General features: G+C 44.0%; 1 protein-coding gene across 2 annotated transcripts in view; it reads left to right on the forward strand.

Annotated features, from left to right (window-relative positions):
* TPD52L1 (TPD52 like 1) overlaps positions 1 to 26,239 on the forward strand; it is a 132,635-nt gene that overhangs the window by 86,150 nt on the left and 20,246 nt on the right. For both annotated transcript variants that reach the window (XM_056566468.1, XM_056566467.1), the window contains exons 2-4: positions 5,547 to 5,662; positions 6,507 to 6,655; positions 24,270 to 24,371. In XM_056566468.1, coding sequence (XP_056422443.1) covers positions 5,547 to 5,662; positions 6,507 to 6,655; positions 24,270 to 24,371 — 367 coding nt within the window. The remainder of the gene's footprint in view (positions 1 to 5,546; positions 5,663 to 6,506; positions 6,656 to 24,269; positions 24,372 to 26,239) is intronic.

Here is a 26,239-nt window from a genome sequence, read left to right on the forward strand (position 1 = left end):
CAATAAGAGAGACCTGGAGCAGTTTGCAAAGGAAGAGTGGTCCAACATTCCGGCTGAGAGGTGTAAGAAGCTTATTGATGGCTATAGGAAGCAACTGATTTCAGTAATTTTTTCCAAAGGGTGTGCAACCAAATATTAAGTTAAGGGTGCCAATAATTTTGTCCAGCCCATTTTTGGAGTTTGGTGTGACATTATGTCCAGTTAGCTTTTTTCCTCCCTTTTTTGGTTTAATTCTAATACACAGAAAGGGAATAAACATGTGTATAGCAAAACACGTGTTACTGCAATTTCAGGGGTGCCAACATTTACAGCCATGACTGTAAATCGAAGGCAAGGACTTTTGGTAGTAAAGTGCCCAACACGGCTACAAGGTAAAAACATCTGCGCACAATACATGCTATACAATGCGTACTTAAAGTTGTCTGTTTAACACACTTCATGTAAATTACTTCTGGCACTCCACCAATTGGCTGTAAAAATACAATAATGAAAGCTTATCGGTACTATTGTAGCTTGGTCTTGTCTGTAGCTTCCCCTCCTTAGTCAGTGATAGGTGGAGCAGCACTGTGTGCTACATTACCTTCGGGCAATACAATCTGCAGCTATGAGAAGCCACAGTCGGGACCATGTGATACCGGAGGTACTTTTAAGCCTTTTTTATTTTGTTTCCAAGCCAGGGCACAGGGGTTAAAAACAGTTTTCACTCTATAACATATATAGCATTTACATCTCAGCAGAGTTTTGTTAGATAATGTTTTATGTTTTTAGATAGTTATCTTGTGACATGTTGAAATATGTTCAGCCATGAGGAATGATACAGAAGGAAACAGCTACACACAAAGTTTAGGCTTTATGTACAATTAAATTATAATGTTCTGTCTGGGGTACATGTATTTTTTAATGGCAAAAATAGTATCAGAAATGGATTCTTAACCCAAAATGGATTCTTAAGCCATAGATGACATAGGGCATACATATTGCTGGGACTTTACAACACTCTGGGACTTTATGACACATGGAGTACCTCTATACCCTAGAGCAGGGGTACTCAACTATTTTTTGTGAGGGTCCTATCATCCAGGTCTGTCACTGGTAAAGGTCCGAGCTAAGCGCTAAAGCCTGGTCTACACCTAGTGGCCACAGGGCCATGAAGGAAATAGGTAAAATGACTAAACTCTGGAGGATGTAAATGTACTGTTTCCTGTATTTTCTGAAAACTGCTGCATACTGTACCCCTAAAAATAATACTGCTGCTTAGTGTACCCCTGAAAATAACACAGCTGCATACTGTACCCCTGAAAATAATACTGTCAGACTCTCTAAAAATAATACTGCCGCATACTGTACCCCTAAAAATACCACTGTCTACTGTACCCCTGAAAATAACACTGCCGCATACTGTACTCCTAAAAATAATACCGCTGTCTACTGTACCCCTGAAAATACTGCCTCATACTGTACCCCTAAAAATAATACAGCTGCCTACTGTACCCCTGAAAATAATACAGTTGCCTACTGTACCCCTTAAAATACCACTGCCTACTGTACCCCTGAAAATAATAATGCTGCATAATGTACTCCTGAAAATAATACTGTCAGACTGTATCTCTGAAAATACTGCTGCATACTGTACCTCTAAAAATAATACCACTGCCTACTGTACCCCTGAAAATAATACTGCTGCATACTGTACCCCTGAAAATAATACTGCCACAGACAATAAAAATACTGCTCCTGAATGTAATACTGTCGCACTGTAACCCTAAATAAAATACTGCCGCATTGTGTACCCCTAAATATATAACTGCCACATACTCTAACCCTAAATATATTACTGCCACACACTGTACCCCCTGAATATAATACTGCCATATACTATACCCCTGCATATATTACTGCCACACGCTATGCCCCTGTATATATTACTGCCTGCACGCTGTTCCCCTGGACATATTACTGCCTGCATGCTGTGCCACTGGATATTTTACTGTCTCACTCTGTGCCCTGGTATATTTCTACTGCACGGTATGCCCCTGGTATAGTACTGCCACACGCTATATCCCTGTTATATTACTGCCACACGCTATATCCCTGGTATAGTACTGCCACACGCAATATCCCTGGTATAGTACTGCCACACGCTATATCCCTGGTATAGTACTGCCACACACTATGGGGGAGATTTATCAAAACCTGTGGACAAGAAAAGTTGCCCATAGCAACCAATCAGATCGCTTCTTTCATTTTTCACAGGCCTTGTTAAGAATGAAAGAAGCAAGCTAATTGGTTGCTATGGGCAATTGGGCAACTTTTGATAAATCTCCCCCATAGTGTGTCCCCAAATATAATTTTGACAAACACTGTGCCCTGTACTGACTTATTGTACCATAAAACAATGAATGATGCCGCTGTGCCCTCTCCATAAATGGTGTCACTTTGCCCCCACAATAAATGATGCCACTGTGCCCCCACAATAAATGATGACGCTGTGCCCTCTCCATAAATGATGCCTCTGTGCCCCCTCCATAAATGATGCCGCTGTGCCCCCTCCATAAATGATGCCGCTGTGCCCTCTCCATAAATTATGCCGCTGTGCCCCCTCCATAAATGATGCCGCTGGGCCCTCTCCATAAATGATGCCGCTGTGCCCCCTCCATAAATGATGCCGCTGTGCCCTCTCCATAAATTATGCCGCTGTGCCCCCTCCATAAATGATGCCGCTGTGCCCCCTCCATAAATGATGCCGCTGGGCCCTCTCCATAAATGATGCCGCTGTGCCCCCTCCATAAATGATGCCGCTGTGCCCTCTCCATAAATGATGCCACTGTGCCCCCTCCATAAATGATGCCGCTGTGCCCTCTCCTTAAATTATGCCGCTGTGCCCCCTCCATAAATGATGCCACTGTGCCCTCTACATAAATGATGCCGGTGTGCCCCCACAATGAATGATGCCACTGTGCCCCCACAATGAATGATGCCGCTGTGCCCCTTCTCCCCCCTCAACTCTTCTCACCCCTACTCACCCCTTCCCTGTATAAAGCAGCGGTGGCAATAACGGTGGCCTGGCCAGAGCCAGATGATGCAGGAAGCGCTAATCGTGCAGCCTGCATCACAAAAGAAGTGCCGGGCAGGCGACACAGCATTCGACCGAAATAGTGAGGGGAGCCTGGCGGACGGTCCGGATGATTGGCGCCCGTGGTCCGGATCTGGACTGCGGTCCGCCAGTTGAGTACCCCTGCCCTAGAGCATTAAGAGGGACATTTATCAATGTTTGCCTATGTATTCTTTTTTTTAGTAATTTTTTCCTTACTTTTTTTTTGCTTATGTGTGACTTATTTATCAACTGGTTTCAGCATGTTGATAATTTTCTTTCACGTAAGCAATTTTTCCTTTTTTACTTTGGTAGTTGCTTTTTCTGCTCCATGTTTGAGCTGGGGTAAATTTAGTAAATTTTTTACCTTGTTGCGACTTTTTTTTGCGCAGTTGCGACTGTCCATTTTGAAAAATTTACTACGTAAGCAAGTTTGAATTTTCTTGTACTTCATGTTGTCGCACGAAAACACACGTTGTCACAGTTGCGACAATTTTGCGACAATTATAGTAAAGAAAACCTGACTAAACCCGTTGATAAATGTCCATCTAAGTGTCTATGAAGCAAGTGCAGGAGATAGACATGCTTTATAGGCGGTGAGGGTCAGTTACTATTACCATTAAATCTTTAAATGCTGTGATCAATTATGGTGCTTCAAAGAATAAATGACAGATGCCGGGAGCCAAGTGGTCTCATCTGACCCCGCAACACTTGATTGCAGGGGTCCAATTAGTTAAAATGGCAAGGGAGGTCGTCTTACCAGCTTCCTGCTGCCGGATTGTCCCTCTAATGATGCAGCCTAAGAGAGCCAGGCTGTATTAGTAGAGCACCAATCTCACTGCAACAGCATAGCATTGTACAGTGAATAAAATCTAATGATTGCATATATATTTCCCTTACAGGGACTTGTAAAATAAAAATGTATTTCTTAAATTATATAAAAGCCCCTCCTCTAATAAAAAAAATGTATTCTCCCTCTTCCCCTCCCCAAAAAAACTATCCAAACTATTAAAATATAAAGTGTATGATCCAGCATGGTAAACAGCATAAATGTAAATAAAACAAACAAACCAGAATTGCTAATTTTTGATCACATTATATATGAGAAAATAATGAATATAAAGTGATCAAAAAGCCCTATAAAAACAAAAATGGTACCAATAAAAACTACAGATCACAGTGCAAAAAGTGAGCCCTCATACAGCCCCATATTATAATAGAAAAACTATATAAATTGGGCATCATTTTAATTTTATAGACCTACAGAATAAAGACTGTCATTTCTACCTTAAATTGCACTGGGTAAAGACCCCCAAAAGTTGCAAAATTGCACTATTGTTTTCAAACCTCCCCACCACCTCGAATAATATTGATTTGGTTTTGCCATGCATTTCATGGTAAAATGAAAGGTGTCATGACAAAGTACAATTGGTTCTCAAGCCAGAGGAAGCGCTTCCTAGCGCGAAACCGGTCGCTTGTCTTTCACTCCTCCACGTCCATTGCCTATGTCTGTCCAAATGAACATCTTGGATTAAAATCTACATTTTTTTTCTCGCATTAATTGTGTGTGAGTGCGATTTTTCTTCACTTCTCTATGTTGGATCACAAAGTACAATTGGTCCTGCAAAAAACAAGTGATATGGTTCTGTAGATGGAAAAATAAGAGTTATGGCTCTCAAAAGGTAAGGAGGAAAAAATGAAAACGCAAAAATGAAAATTGGATGTGTCCTTAAAAACAGATTGGGCTGTATCCTCAAATGGGTTAAACAGATCTATCAGTATTCATTTGGATTTATTTGAAAACAGATAGGTCATATCTGTCATGCCACTGTTATAAACATGAGCAGAAGACATCATCTTTTTTTTTTGGCTTTGTAAGTTTGCCCAAAGGCACAGGCTATAAGAACGGAGGTCATACTGCCAGCCCCTGGTGGATTATCAGATGGAAAACCCAGTTTCAGGAGAGGCAGCACAAGGTAGACCCTCTCATGCATCCAATTTATCACCTTGCTTCCTGCCTCCTGGGAAAAATTCTAAACTTCATGTTCCACCAGGCACGGGGAGGTCCAATCCAGACTCAAGCTGTCACCATGCAAGAATACAAAAATGTGCCACAGATCATACGTTGTGGATTAGAAAATGCTAGAACAGATATTTTACAATATTTGTGAAAAGGCTTTGAAATGAATACTCTATGCACTTTCATTAATCTTAAATTTAATGCTGAGTTTCATTGTTAATGCATGGAATCTGGTTGGTCACTAAAGTGCAATACAGCCAGCTTTTCCATTAGCTGGTTTTCCTAATAGTGGATTATATAGTGGTTTTGCATTAATAGGATTGGTTAGACCGCATTAATAGGATGGTTAGTAGACCACAACACCATTACCATTTGAACATGTCATCCCATTTTGACTGGTTGTGAATTATGCTTAGTATGCTCACCTCTTTACAGAGCTCTTGGATACTCAGCCATTACAGGAGACAGATGAGGAACTCGTAGCTGACATTGACTATACAGAAATAATATCTGAGGAAGAGAAAGAAGAGCTAAAGAATGAACTAGTCAAGGTAGCCTTCACTTCATACTTCATTTATTTTGTTTGTTTTTCTTTCTAAGCATGTAGGAACAGAGCAAATCCTATTACATTTACCAAAATTGATCAAAGATTGTAGAATAGGTATTGCTTAATATTATTTTATCCCCAAACCAAGTCTACACTGAAATACATAGTCAGCAAGTGTAAAATATAGCGTTTTCTAATATCTCTTTGCTATTGGTTTCTTTAGCTTATTTTATTTATACTTTGTTTAAACAAGTTCTCTAGTAGCAACTTGGAAACTGTCAACAGACATGCTAGCTACTGTTACAGAGAAACTGACAGCTATTTCACCCGCACTAAACCCAATATACTGGCTTATAGTGCAGGTGAATAGCTGTAAAAAGAGAGTAACTTACATATTTAGGTTAGGTATTTGCAGAGTTATGCCCATTAGTAATTCCATTTCCTTTGCACTCCAGCACAATGGAGGCGGAGGGCCAGTTCACCCAGCTCCCCTCCCGCATCAATATAATCTCCCCCAGCATGCCCCCTTCCATGATGTGAAAGACCACAGTGGGGTGAGCGCTCTGCTCCTTACTGCACCCCACTAGCTAGGCAATAGGAGGACTACAGTACCTCAAAAAAGCAAGAGCAGAGTCATACTCTTGTTGAGACAAAAAGAGCAGAGTCATACTCTTGTTGAGACATTGAAGATAGATTATAAAACTCCAGCAACAGTAAAAAGTCTAAGAATGACTGTAGATTTAATGTAATCATTATCAACACCGCTAAAATGGCACATTATGTTACCAACGCTTGATATCAATCTGTTTCTGTTACTTTTGACCCTATTTACTTCTATGTTTGTATAGCTGGAAGATGAAATTGTAACTCTACGTCAGGTTTTAGCGGCCAAAGAGAAGCACCTGGCAGAGATAAAGCATAAGCTGGGAGTCAGCATGATGAATGAGCTGAAGCAGAACTTCAGTCGCAGCTGGCATGATGTGCAGACCCATTCCGCGTAAGTATAACTGCCCACTGTTTACTATATATTTGTTGACATTATATACTTGCTACCTAAAGAGACAATGGGAATTTTGACCTTTGAACAGCATTCACTCAGATTTAAAATATTGATAACTCTATGGAGAAGATTTATTAACCCCTTAGGGACTATTTTAACCTGAAGGCATTTTCGCTTTTTCCTCCTTAATTTTCTAAAAATCATAACGCTTTCAATTTTGCACCTACAGACCCATATAAGGGCTTGTTTTTTGCATCACCAATTTTACTTTGTAATGACATCACTTATTTTAGAATATAACCTGCGGAGAAACCCCAAAAAATTATTTGTGGGGTTAAATAAAAAAAAAACAAAAAACACAATTTTGTAACTTTTGGGGGCTCCCGTTTCTACGCAGTGCAATATTTGGTAAAAATTAAACCTTATCGTTATTCTGTAGTTCCATATGGTTACAGGGATACCAAATATATGTAGGTTTTATTTTATTTATTTCATTTTAATACTTAAAAAATTATAAACTACATGCACCAAAATTAGTATGTTTAAAATTGGCATATTATGACCCCTATAATTTTTTTATTTTTCTGTGTACGGGGTGGTATTAGGGCTCATTTTTTGCGCAGTCATCTGTAGTTTTTATAGGTACCATTTTTGTTTTGATGGGACTTTTTGATTGCTTTTCATTAATATTTTTATGGTATATGAAGTGACCAAAAATGCACAATTTTGGACTTTGGTATCTTTTTAGGTGTACGCCATCGACCGTGTGGTTTAGCTAACCTAATATTTTAATAGTTCGGACATTTAAGCATGCGGCGGTACCACATATGATTATTTTTATTCTTTATTACAATACTTTATTTAAAAAATGGGGGTGATTTAAACTTTTAATAGGGAAGGGGTTAATGAACTGTTATAAAAAAAAATTACACTTTTTTTTAGCCCCCATGGGGGGCTAAAACATGCAATCTTCTGATTGCATATACTGATCAGTGCTCTGCCATTGCAAAACACTGATAAGTGTAACCGACACTCTGCTGCTCCTGCCTGCTGTGCAGGCATGGAGCAGTAGATTGCCGATCAGACAATGGAGAGGCAGGTGAGGACCCTCCCATCATCTGGTAAGCTAATCGGGGAAATTACGATTTTGTCGCGATAGTCCCGGTCAGCTGCGCTGAGCTGCCAGGATTCTTTTACTTTCGTTGTAGATGCCGCGATCAACTTCTAAAGGGTTAATGCCAGGTATTGGCCCGATCGGCCGTGCCCAGCATTAGCTGTGGGTCCTGGCTGCCTGTAGCAACCGGGACACACCTGGTTTAACCGTTCTCTGCTGGTGAGAATGGTTTAAACCCTGTAAACAGGGAATGGAGCCAGAGGCAGAAGGCTCAGGACATTGTTGAGTATTCATGCTGGGTTACTGTGTACCGGGATGCCATGGCTGTGGCGAACAGCTGATTGGCGGAGGTTTTAGGTGTCAGACTAATTAGACAATGATGGCCTATCCGTTAATGAGAAACTCCTAGAAAATCCCTTTATGTTATAACTTATATATATATTTTTATTTTTATTATTATTATTCCCAGGAAGAACCGATAAAAAATTGCATAGTCTAGTAAACTGTAAATTAAATTATGTAACAGAAAAAAAAATTCAGTCCTTACATTTAAAAAAAATAAAAATAATAATTATTGTGGATGTTTTAAGAATTTTATATATTTTGTGACTTAGGCTTCAACATTAAGGACTAATATTTTTAAACTACAGCAAAACTCAAATATGAACGAGGTTTTAAACAATACATTTTTCTATAAAAAATGAGTAAGGACATAAATATTAAACCCTGGGGTAATTGCCTTGAAAATAGCCACTACTAATCATTCAGGCCTGTAATTTGCTAATTGATTGAGAGAATGAGCATTGAGAAGTATTGGGATCCCACAGCTGGCTTATCCTCCGCCTGTGCTGTACAACAACCTGTGTGCACTCAGCACTGGAACTCAGCCAGAATCACATGGCTATAATTAAGTCAAAGAATGGATCATTGGTTCCTAACTACTATGAATTCAGTCCAGACTTTAAATAGTAAAGACATTTATAGAACTCAGTTGAGGTATTAGTCAACATTGTATGTGATTTACCAGTAATTCATTGCAAATGAAGCAGGAGGTAGACACAAATGGTCATGTCTAGTTTATTCATTTAGCAGAGAAAAATATAATTTCATGTTTTGGTTGTTAAAATGAATAAAATTTTACAATAGTTTTAAATATATTCTGTATATAGAGAGAGAATTCAGGAGGAGGGCGTCTTTTCTTATCCACTTGGGATTTCATACGAGTGGCGGCATGTAGAAGAGAGTAACGTGTCTTCTGCCAGATGGAAACGAAATTCTGCACTTGTTCATTGGCCATAGGAACGCCGGAGGAAGTGGATAAGGGTAGAGGAGGACGAGGAGGAAGTCCATAGACCACAAAGAAGGGTGAAGACCCTGAGGTTTCAGAATCCTTATGGTTGTAAGAAAATTCGGCCCAGGGTAGCAGATCGGCCCATTTTGGTGGGCAGAAACAAAATGTCGGAGATAGTCTCCCACCCTTTTGACCTGTCCATTTTATTGTGGGTGGTAACCCGTAGAAAAATCTAATTTAACTTGTAGATGACAGGGCACTGTTACAAATGAAACGAAAATTATGTCCAGCACCAGGATGTGGATAAAAACGGGTTTCTTTATTCAATGAAGACAGCTACATACATGAAATCTCTGACGCGTTTCACGCTTTCGCGCTTAGTCATAGAGTGGCATATAACACATATATATACTAAAATTTCTCCTCACCAATTGGTGATAACACAGATGGAAGTAAAATGCAAAACGAATCCGGTGTGTTCAAAAACATGCACCGGATTCTCAAGAAATATACATTGTATTATGGGTGCGGTGTGAATAACATTCAAGACATTAGCGAAAACTGCAACAAATATATACATTTATCAAAATCAATATATACTATATGTAAAAGTACAAAAAATTGTTGAGGATAATAACAATTATGAAAAAAACGCAGGAAAAAACGCATATGTCTGAATATAGTTCACACTATCCCATATTTAAGCAGGGACCATTATCAAAAACAAACTAATTAATAATATAGATAACCAGAAGTTCCTCTTTCTACCAAACACCCAACTAAAATATTAATATTAATATGTCATAATTTAATCCAGTTTATGATTTAGACCAGTTGGGTGTCTGGTATTCAGAACGAATATCCAGTAAGTCTCTCTATTTAGCAATTTTCTACGGAGATCTCCTCCCCTAATGTTATGTTTAACCTTTTCGATACCCATAACTACAAGAGATGTAAAGTCCCCTTTATGAATATCACTAAAATGTTTGCTCAACGCTGAGATGTTAAACTTATCAGTACGGACATCGGAAATGGGTCTCCTAATTCTTTCTTTTAAATGGTTGCTCGTACAACCGACTTATTGTTGACGGCAAACTGTACATGCTGCCAGATAAACCACCGATGATGTATTGCAGTTCACGAAGGTATTTATAACATATTTTCTGCCCGTAACATACGATTCAAACTCCTTGCTAACCTTCATATGTGAACAAGTGGAACATCTTCGGTGGCCACATTTCCAATTTCCCATGCTGTTTAACCAAGTACTGGCTGTAGTGACCAGCTGCTTCCAAGGCAAATAAAATCATGGGGTGCATCAATAGGGCCATAGATGCCAACGACAAGGAAATAATTCTACCGCTGTACAAATCACTAGTCAGACCACACATAGAATACGGTGTACAGTACTGGGCACCAGTGTATAAGTTCTCCCCCTTAGAAGACTTTTGCGTTAACACTGCACCTGCTTCAACTGTAGAAGCATCCACTTCCAAGATGAATGGCTTGCTAGGATCTGGTCTAGATAGAACAGGACCAGAAGCAAAGGTGGACTTTAACTGTTTGAAAGCTTCTTCAACCTCAGGAGTTCAAACTTTTGGATTAGCAGTCTTCTTGGTAAGCAAGATGATGGGGGCTACCAGAGTGGAGTAATGAGGAATAAATTGGCGATAGTAATTGGCAAAGCCGAGGAAGCACTGAATTGCTTTCAAGCCCGAAGGTTGAGGCCAGTCCAGAACTGCAGACAGCTTGTTGGGATCCATTTGTAGACATTGACTGGTAATCATATACCCCAGAAATGGAAGGCTGTTTTTTTCAAAAGTACATTTCTCTAGTTTAGCATAGAGATGATTTTCCCGGAGACTCTGTAACACTTGGTGGAGGTGAGAGCAATGTGACTGGATATTGGCCGAGTAGATGAGTATGTCATCCAAATAGACAACAACACAGGAGTACAGGAGGTCACGGAAAATATAATTGACGAACTCTTGGAAGACTGCTGGAGCATTGCAGAGTCCGAATGACATCACAAGGTATTCAAAATGTCCATCACGAGTATTAAATGCAATCTTCCATTCGTCCCCTTCTCGTATACGAATCAAATTATAGGCCCCACGAAGATCCAATTTAGAGAAGATTTTGGCACCACGCAGATGATCAAACAACTCTGAGATTAAAGGAAGTGGGTAGCGGTTCTTTACTGTAATTTTATTCAAGCCTAAGTAGTTGATGCAAGGTCGCAAAGACCCGTCTTTTTTTTCCCACAAATAAAAAAACGGCTCCGGCAGGGGAAGAGGACTTCCTGATAAATCCCTTCTGAAGATTCTCCTGGATGTAACTAAACATGGCCAGAGTTTCAGGAACAGACAAAGGATAGCTTCTGCCCCTGGAAGGTGTAGTGCCGGGTAGCAAAACAATAGGAAAATCGTAGGGATGATTTGGTGGTAACACTTCAGCTTGCTTTTCACTGAAGACATCAGCATAGTCCTGAAGGAACGAAGGCAAACCAGGTAGAGGACAAGATGATGGTTTCAATTTAGTCATACGTATGTGAATACAATAGTTGTTGCAATGCGGACACCAGCGATGAACTTCCCCAGTTTTCCAATCCAGCTGCAGAGCATGGAGTTGCAATCAAGGTAGGCCAAGCAAGAGAGTACAACGAGGGAGAACATAGAAGAACAAGTTCTCCTTATGCAGGACTCCGATCTGCATAGACAATGGTTCTGTGCGATACAGCACAGTACAGTCCAGTCTTTCACCATTGACCGTAGAGATGTACAAAGGCTTAAACAGGCGGGACACTGGCAGACGATACCTATGTACTAGGGAGGCATCAATAAAGTTTCCTGCGGAGCCAGAGTCCAGAAAGGCAAGAACGGAGATGATCTCTTTGGAGGGTAGGAAAAGTTGGACCGTCAAATTTAAGCATGGCGAGGTGGTATTAACCCCTTAACGACGCAGGACGTATATTTACGTCCTGCGCCGGCTCCTGCGATATGAAGCGGGATCGCGCCGCGATCCCGCATCATATCGCGTCGGTCCTGGCGCTCATCAACGGCCGGGACCCGCGGCTAATACCACACATCGCCGATCGCGGCGATGTGCGGTATTAACCCTTTAGAAGCGGCGGTCAAAGCTGACCGCCGCTTCTAAAGAGAAAGTGAAAGTGACCCGGCTGCTCAGTCGGGCTGTTCGGGACCGCCGCGGTGAAATCGCGGCGTCCCGAACAGCTGACCGGACACCGGGAGGGCCTTACCTGCCTCCTCGGTGTCCGATCGACGAATGACTGCTCCGTGCCTGAGATCCAGGCAGGAGCAGTCAAGCGCCGATAACACTGATCACAGGCGTGTTAATACACGCCTGTGATCAGGATGAGAGATCAGTGTGTGCAGTGTTATAGGTCCCTATGGGACCTATAAAACTGCAAAAAAAATGTAAAAAAAAGTGTTAATAAAGGTCATTTAACCCCTTCCCTAATAAAAGTTTGAATCACCCCCCTTTTCCCATAAGAAAAATAAAACAGTGTAAAAAAAATAAAATAAATAAACATATGTGGTATCGCCGCGTGCGTAAATGTCCGAACTATAAAAATATATCATTAATTAAACCGCACGGTCAATGGCGTACACGCAAAAAAATTCCAAAAAGTGTATTTTGGTCACTTTTTATACCATTAAAAAATGAATAAAGAGTGATCAAAAAGTCCGATCAAAACAAAAATCATACCAATGAAAATTTCAGATCACGGCGCAAAAAATGAGTCCTCATACCACCCTGTACGTGGAAAAATAAAAAAGTTATAGGGGTCAGAAGATGACATTTTTAAACGTATACATTTTCCTGCATGTAGTTATGATTTTTTCCAGAAGTGCGACAAAATCAAACCTATATAAGTAGGGTATCATTTTAACCGTATGGACCTACAGAATAATGATAAGGTGTAATTTTTACCAAAATATGCACTGCGTAGAAACGGAAGCCCCCAAAAGTTACAAAATTGCATTTTTTTTTCTCGATTTTGTCGCACAATGATTTTTTTTCCCGTTTTGCCGTGCATTTTTGGGTAAAATGACTAATGTCACTGCAAAGTAGAATTGGCGACACAAAAAATAAGCCATAATATGGATTTTTAGGTGGAAAATTGAAAGGGTTATGATTTTTAAAAGGTAAGGAGGAAAAAACAAAAGTGCAAAAACGGAAAAACCCTGAGTCCTTAAGGGGTTAACACCTAGGGAGGCCTCTCCCACAAACCCTAGGTGCGAGCGTTTCCCTGTGATTGAGGACGCAGAGGACAATCTTTGAGGAAGTGATCTGCACTGGTGCAGTATAGGCATAGATTCTCGGTTAGTCGATGAGTTCTTTCCTGCAGGGTCAGGCGAGACCGATCCACTTGCATAGCCCCCACTGCGGGAGGCAAGGAAGAAGGTTGCGGTGGTTGCTGGAAGACAGGTGCCAGATCACTAAAGCACCGAGGTCGTGCAGACTCCCTTTCTTGGTGTATTTCCTCATATCGCTCTGAGAAACGGATATCAATCCGGGATGCCAACTGTATAAGTTCATTTAGGTTAGATGGCAATTCCCGGGCAGCAAAGACATCATTGATTTGACTTGATAATCCTCTCTTGAAGGTGGCGCAAAGAGCTTCATCATTCCATGATAACTCCGATGTCAGGGTACAAAATCAAATGGCATACTCACCAACAGAGGAGTTGCCCTGAGATAGACTCAGCAATGCCTTCTCAGCAGAGGAAGCTCAAGCAGGTTCTTCGAAGACACCCTGAAATTCTGTCAGAAACGCCTGGAGATTGGTTGTGAGAGCATCACTGCGATCCCAAAGCCCTTCCAGTTAAAAGACTGAGGATGAAGGCCACCGTTGCTCATTTCGTAGAGAACTGATCCACCATGAGTTCAATGTGCATGGAGCATTGAGTCACAAAACCACAACAGGACTTGGGATCATATTTCTCGGGAAGAGACAGGTGGAGTTTGGATCCAGACACAACTGCAGGACAGGAGGCAAGACTAGAGCAGGAGGAGGCTGTGGCGGTTGTTGTTGTGCAGTGAGTAATTGCTGCATCATGGCGGATAACTAGCTCAACTGCTGTGCCTGCTGGGCCAACTGCTGTGACTGGAGCGCCACGATGGAAGCGAGATCCGGACTATCAGGCAGAGTAACCCCAGCGTGATCCATGGCCGGATCTTGCTGTAACGAAGCTGGATGTGGATCCTCGAACCTGTGTGGCTGATGACTTGGACCGTATCGGGGAGTGGAGTCTAAGGTGCTGCTGGGTCTTCACCAGAGCCTGCCACAAGGCAGGATGGGCTTGCTGGGGCAGACGACACCCAGGTCGCTACCCCCTACACGACTCGGCCACACAGGTAGCCGGGCTAGGCGAGGTACCGAAGGATAAGGCAGTAGTGTAGTCAAATGTAGTAGAAGGTCAAGGCAGGCTGCAAAGGTGCGAAGTCTAATAACGTAGCGGGAAGGTCTGGATACACGGGTAAGGCAAACAGGCAATATGGAACGCTTAAAAGGATAGCATTTTCTTTTAAATCAACTGGTGCCAGAAAGCTAAACAGATTTGTAAATTACTTCTATTAAAAAATCCCAATCCTTCCAGTAATTATCATCTGCTGTAAAGTACAGAGGAAGTTTTTTTCTTTTCGAATTTCCTTTCTGTCTGACCACAAGTGCTCTCTGCTGACATCTCTTTCCATGTCAGGAACTGTCCAGAGCAAGAGAATCTTGCTATGGGGATTTGCTCCTACTCTGGACAGTTCCTAAAATGGACAGAGGTGTCAGCACTGTGGTAGGGCAGAAACTAAATTCCAAAATTCCTCTGTAGTATACAGAAACTGATAAGTACTGGAAGGATTAAGATTTTTAAATAGAAGAAATTTACACATGTGTTTAACTTTCTGGCACCACTTGATTTAAAAAAAAAAAAAAAAAAAAAAAAGGTTTTCCAGTGGAGTACCCCTTTAATCTCAGGCTAGGGCACTGAAGATCTGGCAGCGAAGTGTGGGAGGTGCATGGACTTCATAGAATGGTGTCAGGCGTACTGGCCCTTTAAAATTTTAGAGCTCCGATGCGCGCACGCCCTAAGGGACGGGGACGAGCGCGCCGGAGTTGAGACACAGCGGAGGCAGCAGGGGAGAGACGTGAGTGACGGGCTGAGATTCGCATGCGGGCGCATCCCGTGGTGCGAATCCCAGCCCCGCCGGCAGCCAGGGACAGGGGAGCAATGCGCTCGTGGCCGGTGCATACGGCCGAAGCGTGGAACATGACAGCTATCAGAACAGAGATTAGGGAGCCCATTGTATATTCTAATTTCAAATGGTCTATTATTTATTATCAGCCATTGGCCTCAAACACAAAAGCACATCACAGCACCCATATAAGTGGATGGAGCCATAATGTATCCTAGTATACCATTATTTTATATATAAAAAATAATGGCATGTTCCAACATCCTATCCCCTAAAAGCATTGCTCTTAGAGAATAGTATCTCTTTTATATGGTCCTGCATCCATGTTGGCACATAAAGTGCCTATTGCTCCATAAGGTACATGTATGACATCTAAGGGCAACCATTGTAAATTTGTCACCATGTGACCACAGCTGCAAATTTCTGAATTCAGATTGTCTTTGCTTATATCGTGCCGGGACCCCGAACAATCAGCTGCAATCTGCGACGGAACCTAGCTTTAAGTATCCTGTCTTTCTAACAAAAGACCAGGAAAGGTCTACTGTTTTGTTTTTGTTTTTTTTATTTCACAAGATTAAGCCCCTACAAATAATAATGCATTTAATATATATATATGACAAAGAATAAGTCAGCCAGCACCTTAGTTGATACCAAACTATTATATGGACCTGGCCTACAGTTGCACGCTACTAGGCTAGATATACAGCAACAGAAGAATGCAGCAGCACACTGCCAGCACAAAGATATAGATGAAACATGAATATGCAGTTAAAACATGGAGAGCTATACAGCTATGGTGTAATAGATGCAATTGTGAAACTATGAAATAGTGAGGCACATAGCTCGCAAATTTGTCTCCGCCGGCGGACAAATTTGCGAGCATGGGCAGGGTACCGACTGTTAACGGCTCTGTGGGCAGATACCTTGGCTAACGCCAAGGGGGATGCCGGGAGCATTTGTAGTCCCTTAGTAGCTTTGGCAAAAAGGGACATCGAAACTGGAACCTCTGGAGGTGATGGGTAAGGTTTGTTGGGTGGCCTCTCTCCTGTCGGAGAAGGGCTTGCGATAGACCGCATCCTTTGTGCACTTTTTTTTATGTAAAAGAAAAACAAAAAACATATAATGGCAGTACCCCCTCACCTGACTGGTAGGTATTCCTAGTATTTGCAGACTTGTGTTCCCCATTTGGTTATTTTACTTTACTGTATGGCAATACGATAATAATTGTGGTTATATTTCAGTATTATAAAAGCATATTCTGCTGCAGTGTCTGTAAAACACCCTAAACTAGCAAGTTATTTTAAAGTATAATGAAGTATCTGTGGTGCGATAAATACTGTTTTTATTGTCAATTTAAGATATGCGCCAGAAGCTGTCAGACTTACTGCTTTAGAGCATATAGGATATGCCATGCACAATAATGTACAGTACTTCCACTGACAAAAACTGAAATGCCTTTCTGGCACTAGATGCATTCTAGAACTGTCATGATGCATCAGTATTTTAATTTTACACTGCACTTGGGGGGTCTAAAGACAAAGAAATTAATTTCCGTCTGAACAGCTTTTTTCTCTTAAATTATGACTCTAGGCCTTCTCTTACTCCTCTGTAAATATTGTCATTAGAAAATAGCAAAACTGTTGAAAATGTATTATTTTAAGACTTTTTTCATGGAATATTCAAAAGGTAATATGGCCTGCCATGTACCCCCAGTCTCCAGCAAACAAACATTAATATGGTTAATTCATAACTGATGTATATAGGTATTCAGCAACTGTACATTCAGAGAGTAATAGATAAGTAAATGCTTATCCATTGTATAAAGTTAGTACATAAGCAATTGCAATAAATGTATGAATAGGAAACTATTACCCTCCCTCCTACCTGCTTATATAAACTGTGCCATATCTAATGTAGATTATGGAGAAAATGACACAGGATACCTTACAGACACTGGATGCCTTCAGCAAACTGTGGAACTGGAAATTAAAGTCATTAAAGAAAAAGATATTTTTTGACATTCTGACATGACAGCAGCTAATGCATGTTTGTTGCTGTTGATTTGCCTCCTTTCAATGTCTTGGGCAGTATTTTGGCAGTGCTGAACTATACTGCATTAGGTTGGGTACATTATTAAATAGAGTAAGCTCTCCAGAGAAGAGTTTATAGCTCTGATTTAGCTATGTTGCTAGGAGGAATGTGTCGTGACCATATTTCTGAAACATAAAGCACTTGAGCTTCTCTTCACCAGGTCAAACATGTAAAGAGTATTAGTCAAGGGCACATTATTTTCAGAAACATGTCTTTTACACAAGTTAAAGGGTTTTGTCAAATACTCAAATAGGAAATTCTGAGCTATTAAAAGTTAAGTTCTATGCTTGGGCAATCACTTGTTAACTTGGATAGCATCTCTGTACATAATATGGATTTCAGTGTAATGCTTTATTTCTAATGTGGAAGCACTGCAGTAGAACTAAACAGTTGCAGGATTTCCCAACAGATTACAGAGAGCATAAAAAAAATGGAATTGTTCAAGATAGAATTTTATTGGCACAAAGATAGTACTGACTCCCATCATATTTTTGACATAACACTTTCTAGGTTCCCCAATAACAGTGGAGTTGCAGCACACTCAAAACATAAGTGCCAAAGTGGAAGACACTTTGACCACTTAAATAGCAGCTACACTAACCTATCAAGTGCCAGAATGTAACATAGGGCATATCTGCACCCACAAATACCAGCCATGCTTTTACATACTACACATGGGCTCTTTCCATACCAATGTTCTCAACATTTTCTGACTTAATGGAAAGTGAAGAGCCTATACTGTACATTATAGAGGGTAGAACCTATTCCTCATTTATTTTTTAACACTTACCGTAAAATCTCTTTCTCGAAGGATCCATTGGGGGACACAGACCGTGGGTGTATCTTGCTGTCTCTAGGAGGTGTGACACTATGGTACTAAAAAAAAGTCAGCTCCTCCCAGCAGGATATACCCGCCTTCAGGCTCTGAGCTAGTCAGTTTAAGTTCTAGAGCAATAGGAGGAGACCAATAGGTCAAGGAAAACCCAAAGACTGTCCGAGAAGCAGAAGGAAAAACATAACTGAACACACCCTCGGACAGAGAACCAATGGGAAACAACCCCAAACAAAGGGCGGGAGCTGTGTCCCCCAATGGATCCTTCGAGAAAGAGATTTTATGGTAAGTGTTAAAAAATCTCCTTTTCTCTATCGGCTCCATTGGGGAACACAGACCGTGGGATGCACCAAAGCCGTCCCTTGGGTGGGCAGATAAGTAATCAGGCAGACGGCCGATCCACTGCCGCCTGCAACACTTTACGCCCCAGACTAGTATCAGCCGATGCCAAAGTATGAACTCGGTAGAACCTCGAGAAAGTGTGCAAAGACGACCAGGTAGCCGCCTTGCAAATCTGCGAGGACGAGGCTCTATTCTGGAGAGCCCAGGATGCCCCGACAGAACGAGTGGAATGAGCCACATCCCTGAAAGGAGGAATCTTCCCCTTGCAGGGATAGGCTTTCGAAATGGCGGACCTAATCCACCTAGAAATGGTGGCCTTGGAAGCAGGTTGTCCCTTGCGACGACCTTCCGTAAGGACAAAAAAGGAATCACACTGACGAAACGAAGAAGTGATGGAGAGATAAGCCCGAACAGCCCGGACGTAGTCCAGCTTGTGTAGTAAGCGCTCCCTAGGATGAGAGGGAGTAGGACAAAAGGACGGGAGGACAATGTCCTCATTGAGATGAAAGGCCGAGACCACCTTGGGCAAAAAGGAAGGATCTGGCTGGAAAACGACCTTGTCCTGATGGATCACCAGAAACGGAGAACGTCAGGAAAGAGCTGCCAATTCAGACACCCTCCGGATGGAGGTGATAGCCACAATAAACGCCACTTTCAGAGAAAGGAGGCGGAGAGACACCTCTCTAAGGGGTTCAAAGGGAGCACCCTGGAGGGCACTCAGAACCAAATTTAAGTCCCAAGGGGGAGAAGGAGACTGATAAGGAGGAACAGCGTGCGCCACTCCTTGCAGGAAAGTCCGGACAAGAGAATTAGAAACCAGGGGCCACTGGAAAAGAACAGTAAGGGACAAAACCTGACCTTTAAGGGAACTGAGAGACAATCCCAGTTCCAGCCCCGACTGTAAATAGGAGAGAAGACGGGGAACTGAGAAGGTCACCGGGGAGAAGTCCTGAGCTTCACACCAACTAAAATAAGACCGCCAAGTACAGTGGTAAATTCTTGCCGTGGAGGGCTTACGAACCTTGAGCATGGTGTGAATGACTTGTGAGGAGAACCCGCGGGCCCTCAAAACCGCGGTCTCAACCGCCACGCCGTCAAATGCAGCGACTGTAAATTGGGGTGGTAAAGAGGACCCTGAAAGAGTAGATCCAGGCGGAGCAGAAGGCGCAGAGGAACGTCGTCCAGGAGCCTGACTACGTCGGCGTACCACGACCTTCGGGGCCAATCTGGAGCTACCAGAATGGCGGGAACGACCTCTGCCTTGAGCTTCCTCAGCACCCTGGGAAGGAGCGAAAGAGGAGGGAACAGATAAGGCAGGGTGAACCCCGTCCAAGGAATCACTAGGGCGTCCACGGCCAAGGCCTGAGGGTCCCGGGACTCAGACACAAACGGAAGAATTTTCTGATTGTGCCGGGACGCGAAGAGGTCCCCGTCCGGAATGCCCCAGAGGTCGGAGAGCTGCGTGAAGACCTCCGGATGAAGAGACCACTCGCCGGAGTTGGGAGAGGACCGACTGAGGAAGTTGGCTTCCCAGTTGAGCACTCCCGGAATGTGGATCGCCGAGATGGCCGGAACCTGGCTCTCCGCCCAGGAAAGAATTTTGGTCACCTCGGCCATGGCTGCCGAGCTGCTGGTGCCGCCCTGTCGATTTATGTACCCCACGGCCGTGGCGTTGTCTGACTGAATGGGGACAGGACGGGACTGAAGACAGGCCTCCCAATGAAGAAGACAAAGAAGAATCGCCCGGAATTCCAATATGTTTATCGGAAGAAGGGTCTCCTGGGGAGACCAGAGACCCTGAACCGTCCAATCCCTGAACACGCCGCCCCAGCCTGACAGGCTGGCATCTGTAGTAACCACTTGCCAATGAAGGGGAAGGAAGGACCGCCCCTGGATAAGAAGGGACGAGCGGAGCCACCAGAGCAGAGACTGATGGACCCTGGGAGGTAGAATAATCTGACGACCGAGGGACAGGGGCAACCTGTTCCATCGAGAGAGAATCGCCACTTGGAGAGGACGGAATGGAACTGAGCAAAGAGCACGGCCTCCATAGCTGCCACCATCCAACCCAGGACTTCCATGCAAGTGCTGATGGAGACTGATACCTGAGTTCACAGGGAGCGGACCCCCTCCCGGAGCGCCAGACGTTTGCCCGGCAGAAGATAAATTCGGGGAGAGGCTGTGTCGAATCGAAACCCCAGAAAGGTCAGGGACTGGGTAAGCCGGAGGACTGACTTGTCGCGATTGACCAGCCAGCCGAAACGAGTCAGAGTGTGGAGAGTCTGGGCTCTGATGAGAAGGTCGTCCAGATAGGGTGTCACCGAGATGCCTCTCGACCGTAACAGGCCCATCACTGGCGCAAGGACCTTCGTAAAGACCCGAGGAGCCGTGGCTAGACCGAAGGGGAGAGCTACAAATTGAAAATGCCCCTCCGGAATGGCAAAGCGGAGGTACCGATGATGGCCCGGAAATATTGGCACATGGAGGTAGGCATCCTTGATGTTCACTGAGGAGAGGAACTCCCCCTGTTCCAGGGACGCCACCACCGAGCGGAGAGATTCCATCCGGAATCGGCGGATGAGAAGATGACGGTTGAGACGCTTGAGGTCTAGGATTGGTTGTACAGAACCGTCCTTCTTGGGGACCACAAAGAGATTTGAATAGAAACCCCGAAAACGTTCCTCTAGCGGGTCGGGAACAATCACCCCCTGGAGAAGCAGGGACTGGAGAGCTGCCCGCCCAGGGGAGGAGACCGGGGGGCCCCGGATCGATAAAAGCGATCCCTCGGGAGGGAGGAAAATTCGATTCGGTAACCATTGGACACCACGTCTCTGACCCAAGAGTCCTGAATGTGTGAGGTCCAGATGTCTCGGAAACACAAAAGGCGACCTCCCACCCGCAAAGAAACCACGGGTGGAGGTCTTACTTCATGCAGAAGTGGGTTTGCTGTTGCCCGATTTGGGCGCAAAACGGCCAGAGCGGTTGGAGTCAGACTTCCAAGACGGGCGAGCCCGGAACGAGGGAGCCTTCTTGTCCCTCGAGGGCGCCTGGCCGGACCCTTTGTTGGAGCCAGAGGCCCAAAGGACCTAAGGGAAAAAGACTTCCTTTTGGAAGTAGGGCAAGCCTTATTTTGAGGTAACAAGGAACTCTTACCTCCCGTTGCCTCGGAGATAATCTCAACAAGGCATTTGCCAAAAAGACGGCCACCTGTAAAGGGAAGCTCAGTGAGAGACCTTTTGGAAGCGGCATCTGCATTCCAAGCTTTAAGCCACAGAGCGGCGGAGGGCTGCTAGGTGACCCACAGCAAAGGCAGAACAACAGGCTGCCTGCATGGAAGCTGCACACAGAAAGTCCCCAGCCTTAGCGCAACGGAGAGCCAGAGCAGATAGATCCTCTGGGGGGGATCCCGCTAAAATATCCTGATGAAGCTGTCGACACCACTCCGACAGGGCCTTGGACACCCATGTCGAGGCGAAGATGGGAAGAAGAGAAGAGCCAGCTGCTTCAGTAGCGAACTTCGCTAAAGAATCTACCTTTTTGTCTGAAGGCAGCGGCATCTGCCAGAGGCAGTGTAGTCGCCTTTGAGATCTGGGAGATTGGTGGGTCCGCAGAGGGAGGGGAAACCACCTTAGCGACAAAGCCCTTGTCAAATGGATAACGTTCTTGAATTGTCTTGACTCCCGGGAATCTCTTGTCCGGATGCTTCCATGCGGATTCCAGAATGTCGTCAAAGTCAGCGTGAGAGCTGAACCTTTGAGGTGCTGGCTTAGTACGATGAAAGGATACTCCCGGATTGACATCCGAAGATCCTGGGTCATCCAAGTGAAAGGTGTCTCTTATGGCTGTCACCAATGAGTTCACCATAGCAATTGAGTCCGAGGTCCTCTGGGTCAGATGCCGTTTCGGAAGCCTCGTCCACTAGTTTACCAGGGGAATGTGAAAGAGTAGAGGCAGTCCTGGGGGGAGGGGCGATCCAGACCGGGTATGCGGCTCTGGTATGGCAGAGCGGCGACTCTGAGAACTTCCTCTGGAGGAGTGACGTTTGTGCAAAGATGATAGGGGGGGATGGGACCCATGTGGAGAACGCCCAATTCTATCCGAAGACTCAATGGAAGAGTCAGACGAGGCACCCCTAGCACGCTTGTGAAAGCGTGAAGTATGAGGAGACGAAGAGTGGGCCCTCTCAGAGGTCCTGCGCAGGGATGACCCCTTCAAAGCGGACACCATTTCGCGGGAGGCCTCAGCCACCGAACGGGAGACTTGGGTCAAGTCAGCCATATACTGGGTCAGGGAAGAAACCCAGGCTGGAGGAGCAGGGTCTGGGGGAGCAGAGGAGCAGGCAGAGCAAGCGGGCTCAGCGGAGCCAGGCATCTTGGTATTGCAGTGCATACAGGTATAGTAAGTCACTGAATTCACAGGTTTTCTGTTTAGAGGGATGAACAGCCCTGGGAATGGACATAATGGGGTACAAAAAAGAGAAGACAGGCACTTTCTCACTCAGATCTGTGTCCCCTGTCAACCTCAGAGAGGAGACTTGCTCCGTGCAGCCAGCTAGACTGAAAAGGCCAGCCAATAGGGAGGGAGGGGCATGCCTGAAACAAGGCACGTAGTAACTGACCCCTACACACAGAAAATCGCGCCCACAGCGCTGATTGGGCACTTTTTTGCGCCCCCGAGAGCTCCCCCGCCCAGTGGGCGGAGCTACAGCCGCTGAGGAAGAACTGTCACGGCGCCCGCTCCTTGTCCCGAGTGCACCGCCTAGCTGTATATGCGCTCGGGGAAACGGAGCGGGCTGCCAGAGCGCCGGCAGAGGCTGCCGGCGAAGTGAAAGTAAAAAGAAAGCCGGCGCTGAAGCGCCCAGCTCATAACTGTGCCGCGGCTGCAGCCGCGTATAAGGCGCTCTAGAATGTGACATAAGCAGGTACTGAGAGCTCTTGAGCCGAAGAAGCACCACGACTGACAGCTGCATATAAGGCGCTGAGTAGTGGCCAAAACACACACAATAAAGGATTTTATAACACATGCCTTATAAAAACATGCCCCCTTAGTGTAATTGCTCCACCAGTATAGTGCAGCCCCTGTAAAACAAGCCCCCAAAAAATTAGGGTGGGCCAAAACAGGGGATCTCCAGAGGTTGCGAGTCTGTACCTGTGGAAAAAGTACTTACCTCAGTCAGAAGAACTTACCTAATGAAGTCTTCAGTCAGCTTATGGTCCCTGCATCACACCTGGCTGCTATGCGCGAGCGAGGCGAGCAGAGACATAGGGGACCCGGACCCATGAGGTACCACCCAGGTGCTGACCGTTGGCAATGTCTGTGCCCCCTTACTCGCAATGGGGAAACAGTGAACCGCAGTTCCTGAGTCCCCACCTGAAAACAGAAAGAAAAGGGAATAAAAAAAACTTACACGTCCCTATACTAGGAAAATAAAAAACAGAAGACCTGGTCTGGAGCAACCCAGACCAGTCCACCTCCTTTAGACACTAAGCTTAAACTGACTAGCTCAGAGCCTGAAGGCGGGTATATCCTGCTGGAAGGAGCTGACTTCTTTTATTACCATAGTGTCACACCTCCTAGAGACAGCAAGATACACCCACGGTCTGTGTCCCCCAATGGAGCCGATAGAGAAATAAGAATCTCATGAGCATAATGTCGATGCTATAGCAGCTATGCACATTGGTACCTTCTTTAATTCTTAGAACTTCTATTAACACCGTTTTAATTCCAGGTACAAGAAGACACAAGAAACCTTAAGTCAAGCTGGGAGCAAAGCTTCTGCTGCAATAACAAATGTGGGAAGTGCCATTGGCAAGAAATTGGGAGATATGAGGTACTTACATCAATAATTCATTACAATTAAAATGGTCATGTAAGAGGTTATGGTAAACAAAGCACATCTGAAATGATGCAAGCAAGCAAAATCCCACAGAAGGATCTGATGCAGGCCCTCGACTTTAAGAAATGCCATTCTATTGCATCCCATCCTAGTTTTCAACAAGGTGTCACTTATTGCTTTGCCCATTTTATGTATGTGTGTTCCATTTTGGATATCAAAAACAATATAAAAGGCAGACAGATGTGCATTAACACTGATGTCATACTAAAAAAAAAACGATGCTATACTCAATGGGGGACATGTATCAAAGATTTTACCCCTGTTTTGTGTGTATTTTTTGCGCAAAATTTTGCGCAAGCCCTTTTTTTTGCGCACGTTTTGGTAGAGCATGTCCTCCAGATGTGGCTGAATCAGGGTACCTTGGAGTGACATCTATAGTACGCATGAATTTATTAACTGCGTACTTTTCCTTTACACCAAAAATTTTGTCGCAAGAGCTGTTTTTTTTCCCCGCAAATATAAGCCATCTTGGACTTAACGTAGCAAGATGCTCTAAATCATCAATTCTATTTCCCAAAGTGTGGATTGAGAAGATTACTATATTTACCCGCAATTTATGAAGCTCATTGCGCTTGATTGATAAATTTAGCGCTTCTGCGCATAATTTAGAATTCGGGAAAATGGTTAAATTGCTTCTACCATACACGAATGATGATACATGTCCCCCAATGTGTGTATGTATGTATGTATGTGTGTGTGTGTATGTGTGTATGTTCCAGCATCACGTCCAAATGGCTAAATATATTAACATGAAACTTGGTACACGTTACTTATACACTGCTAAAAAAAAATAAAGGGAACACTTAAACAACACAATAACCCTGATTTACTAAGAGTGGAGTGTAGGTTTCTTTGTGGGTTTTAATTCCCTACAATTTATTTTCCACGGTATTTACTAAGGTTTCCCTACATTTTGCTTTTCTTTTTTACACATGCTCTGATCTGTAGGGTTTTCCTCAGCTGAAATCCACCACATTTTCTGTGGAAACCTTAGTAAATATGTTATTTTTTTGTGAAAATGTCTGGAACATGCCCCTTTTCCGGTGACCACGCCCCTTTTCTAGACAGACACCCCCCTTTTCGGGTTTTCTTAGTAAAATGGAGAGTTAGTCAGGTTTTTCCAATTCTGGCTCAAATTCTGGCGCAGACAGAACTTCTGACAGAATCTGGTGCTCAACCCAACAAAATATGTCGGGTTTGCAATAGTAAATGAGGGCCAATGTAACTCTAAGTCAATCACACTGTCCACTCAAGAAGTAACACTAATTGACAATCAATTTCACATCCTGTTGTGCAAATGGAACAGACATCAGGTGGAAATTATAGGCAATTAGCAAGACACCCCCCAATAAAGAAGTGGTTTTGTAGCTCACTTCTCAGTTCCTATGCTTCTTGGCTGATGTTTTGGTCACTTTTGGAGGCTGGCGGTGCTTTCACTCTAGTGGTAGCATGAGACGGAGTCTACAACCCACACAAGTGGCTCAGGTAGTGCAGCTCATCCAGGATAGCACATCAATGCGAGCTGTGTCAAGAAGGTTTTCTGTCTGTCAGCGTAGTGTCTAGAACATGGAGGCACTATCAGGAGACAGGCCAGTACATCAGGAGACGTGGAGGAGGCCTTAGGAGGGCAACAACCCAGCAGCAGGACAGCTACCACCACCCTTGTGCAAGAAGGAGCAGGAGGAGCACTGCCAGAGCCCTGCAAAATGACCTCCAGCAGGCCACAAATGTGCATGTGTCCACTCAAAAGGTCAGAAACAGACTCCATAAGGGTGGTATGAGGGCCCAACATCCACAGGTGG

This window comes from Hyla sarda, chromosome 3 (genome assembly GCF_029499605.1).
Source record: "Hyla sarda isolate aHylSar1 chromosome 3, aHylSar1.hap1, whole genome shotgun sequence".
Classification (NCBI taxonomy): Eukaryota; Metazoa; Chordata; class Amphibia; order Anura; family Hylidae; genus Hyla; species Hyla sarda.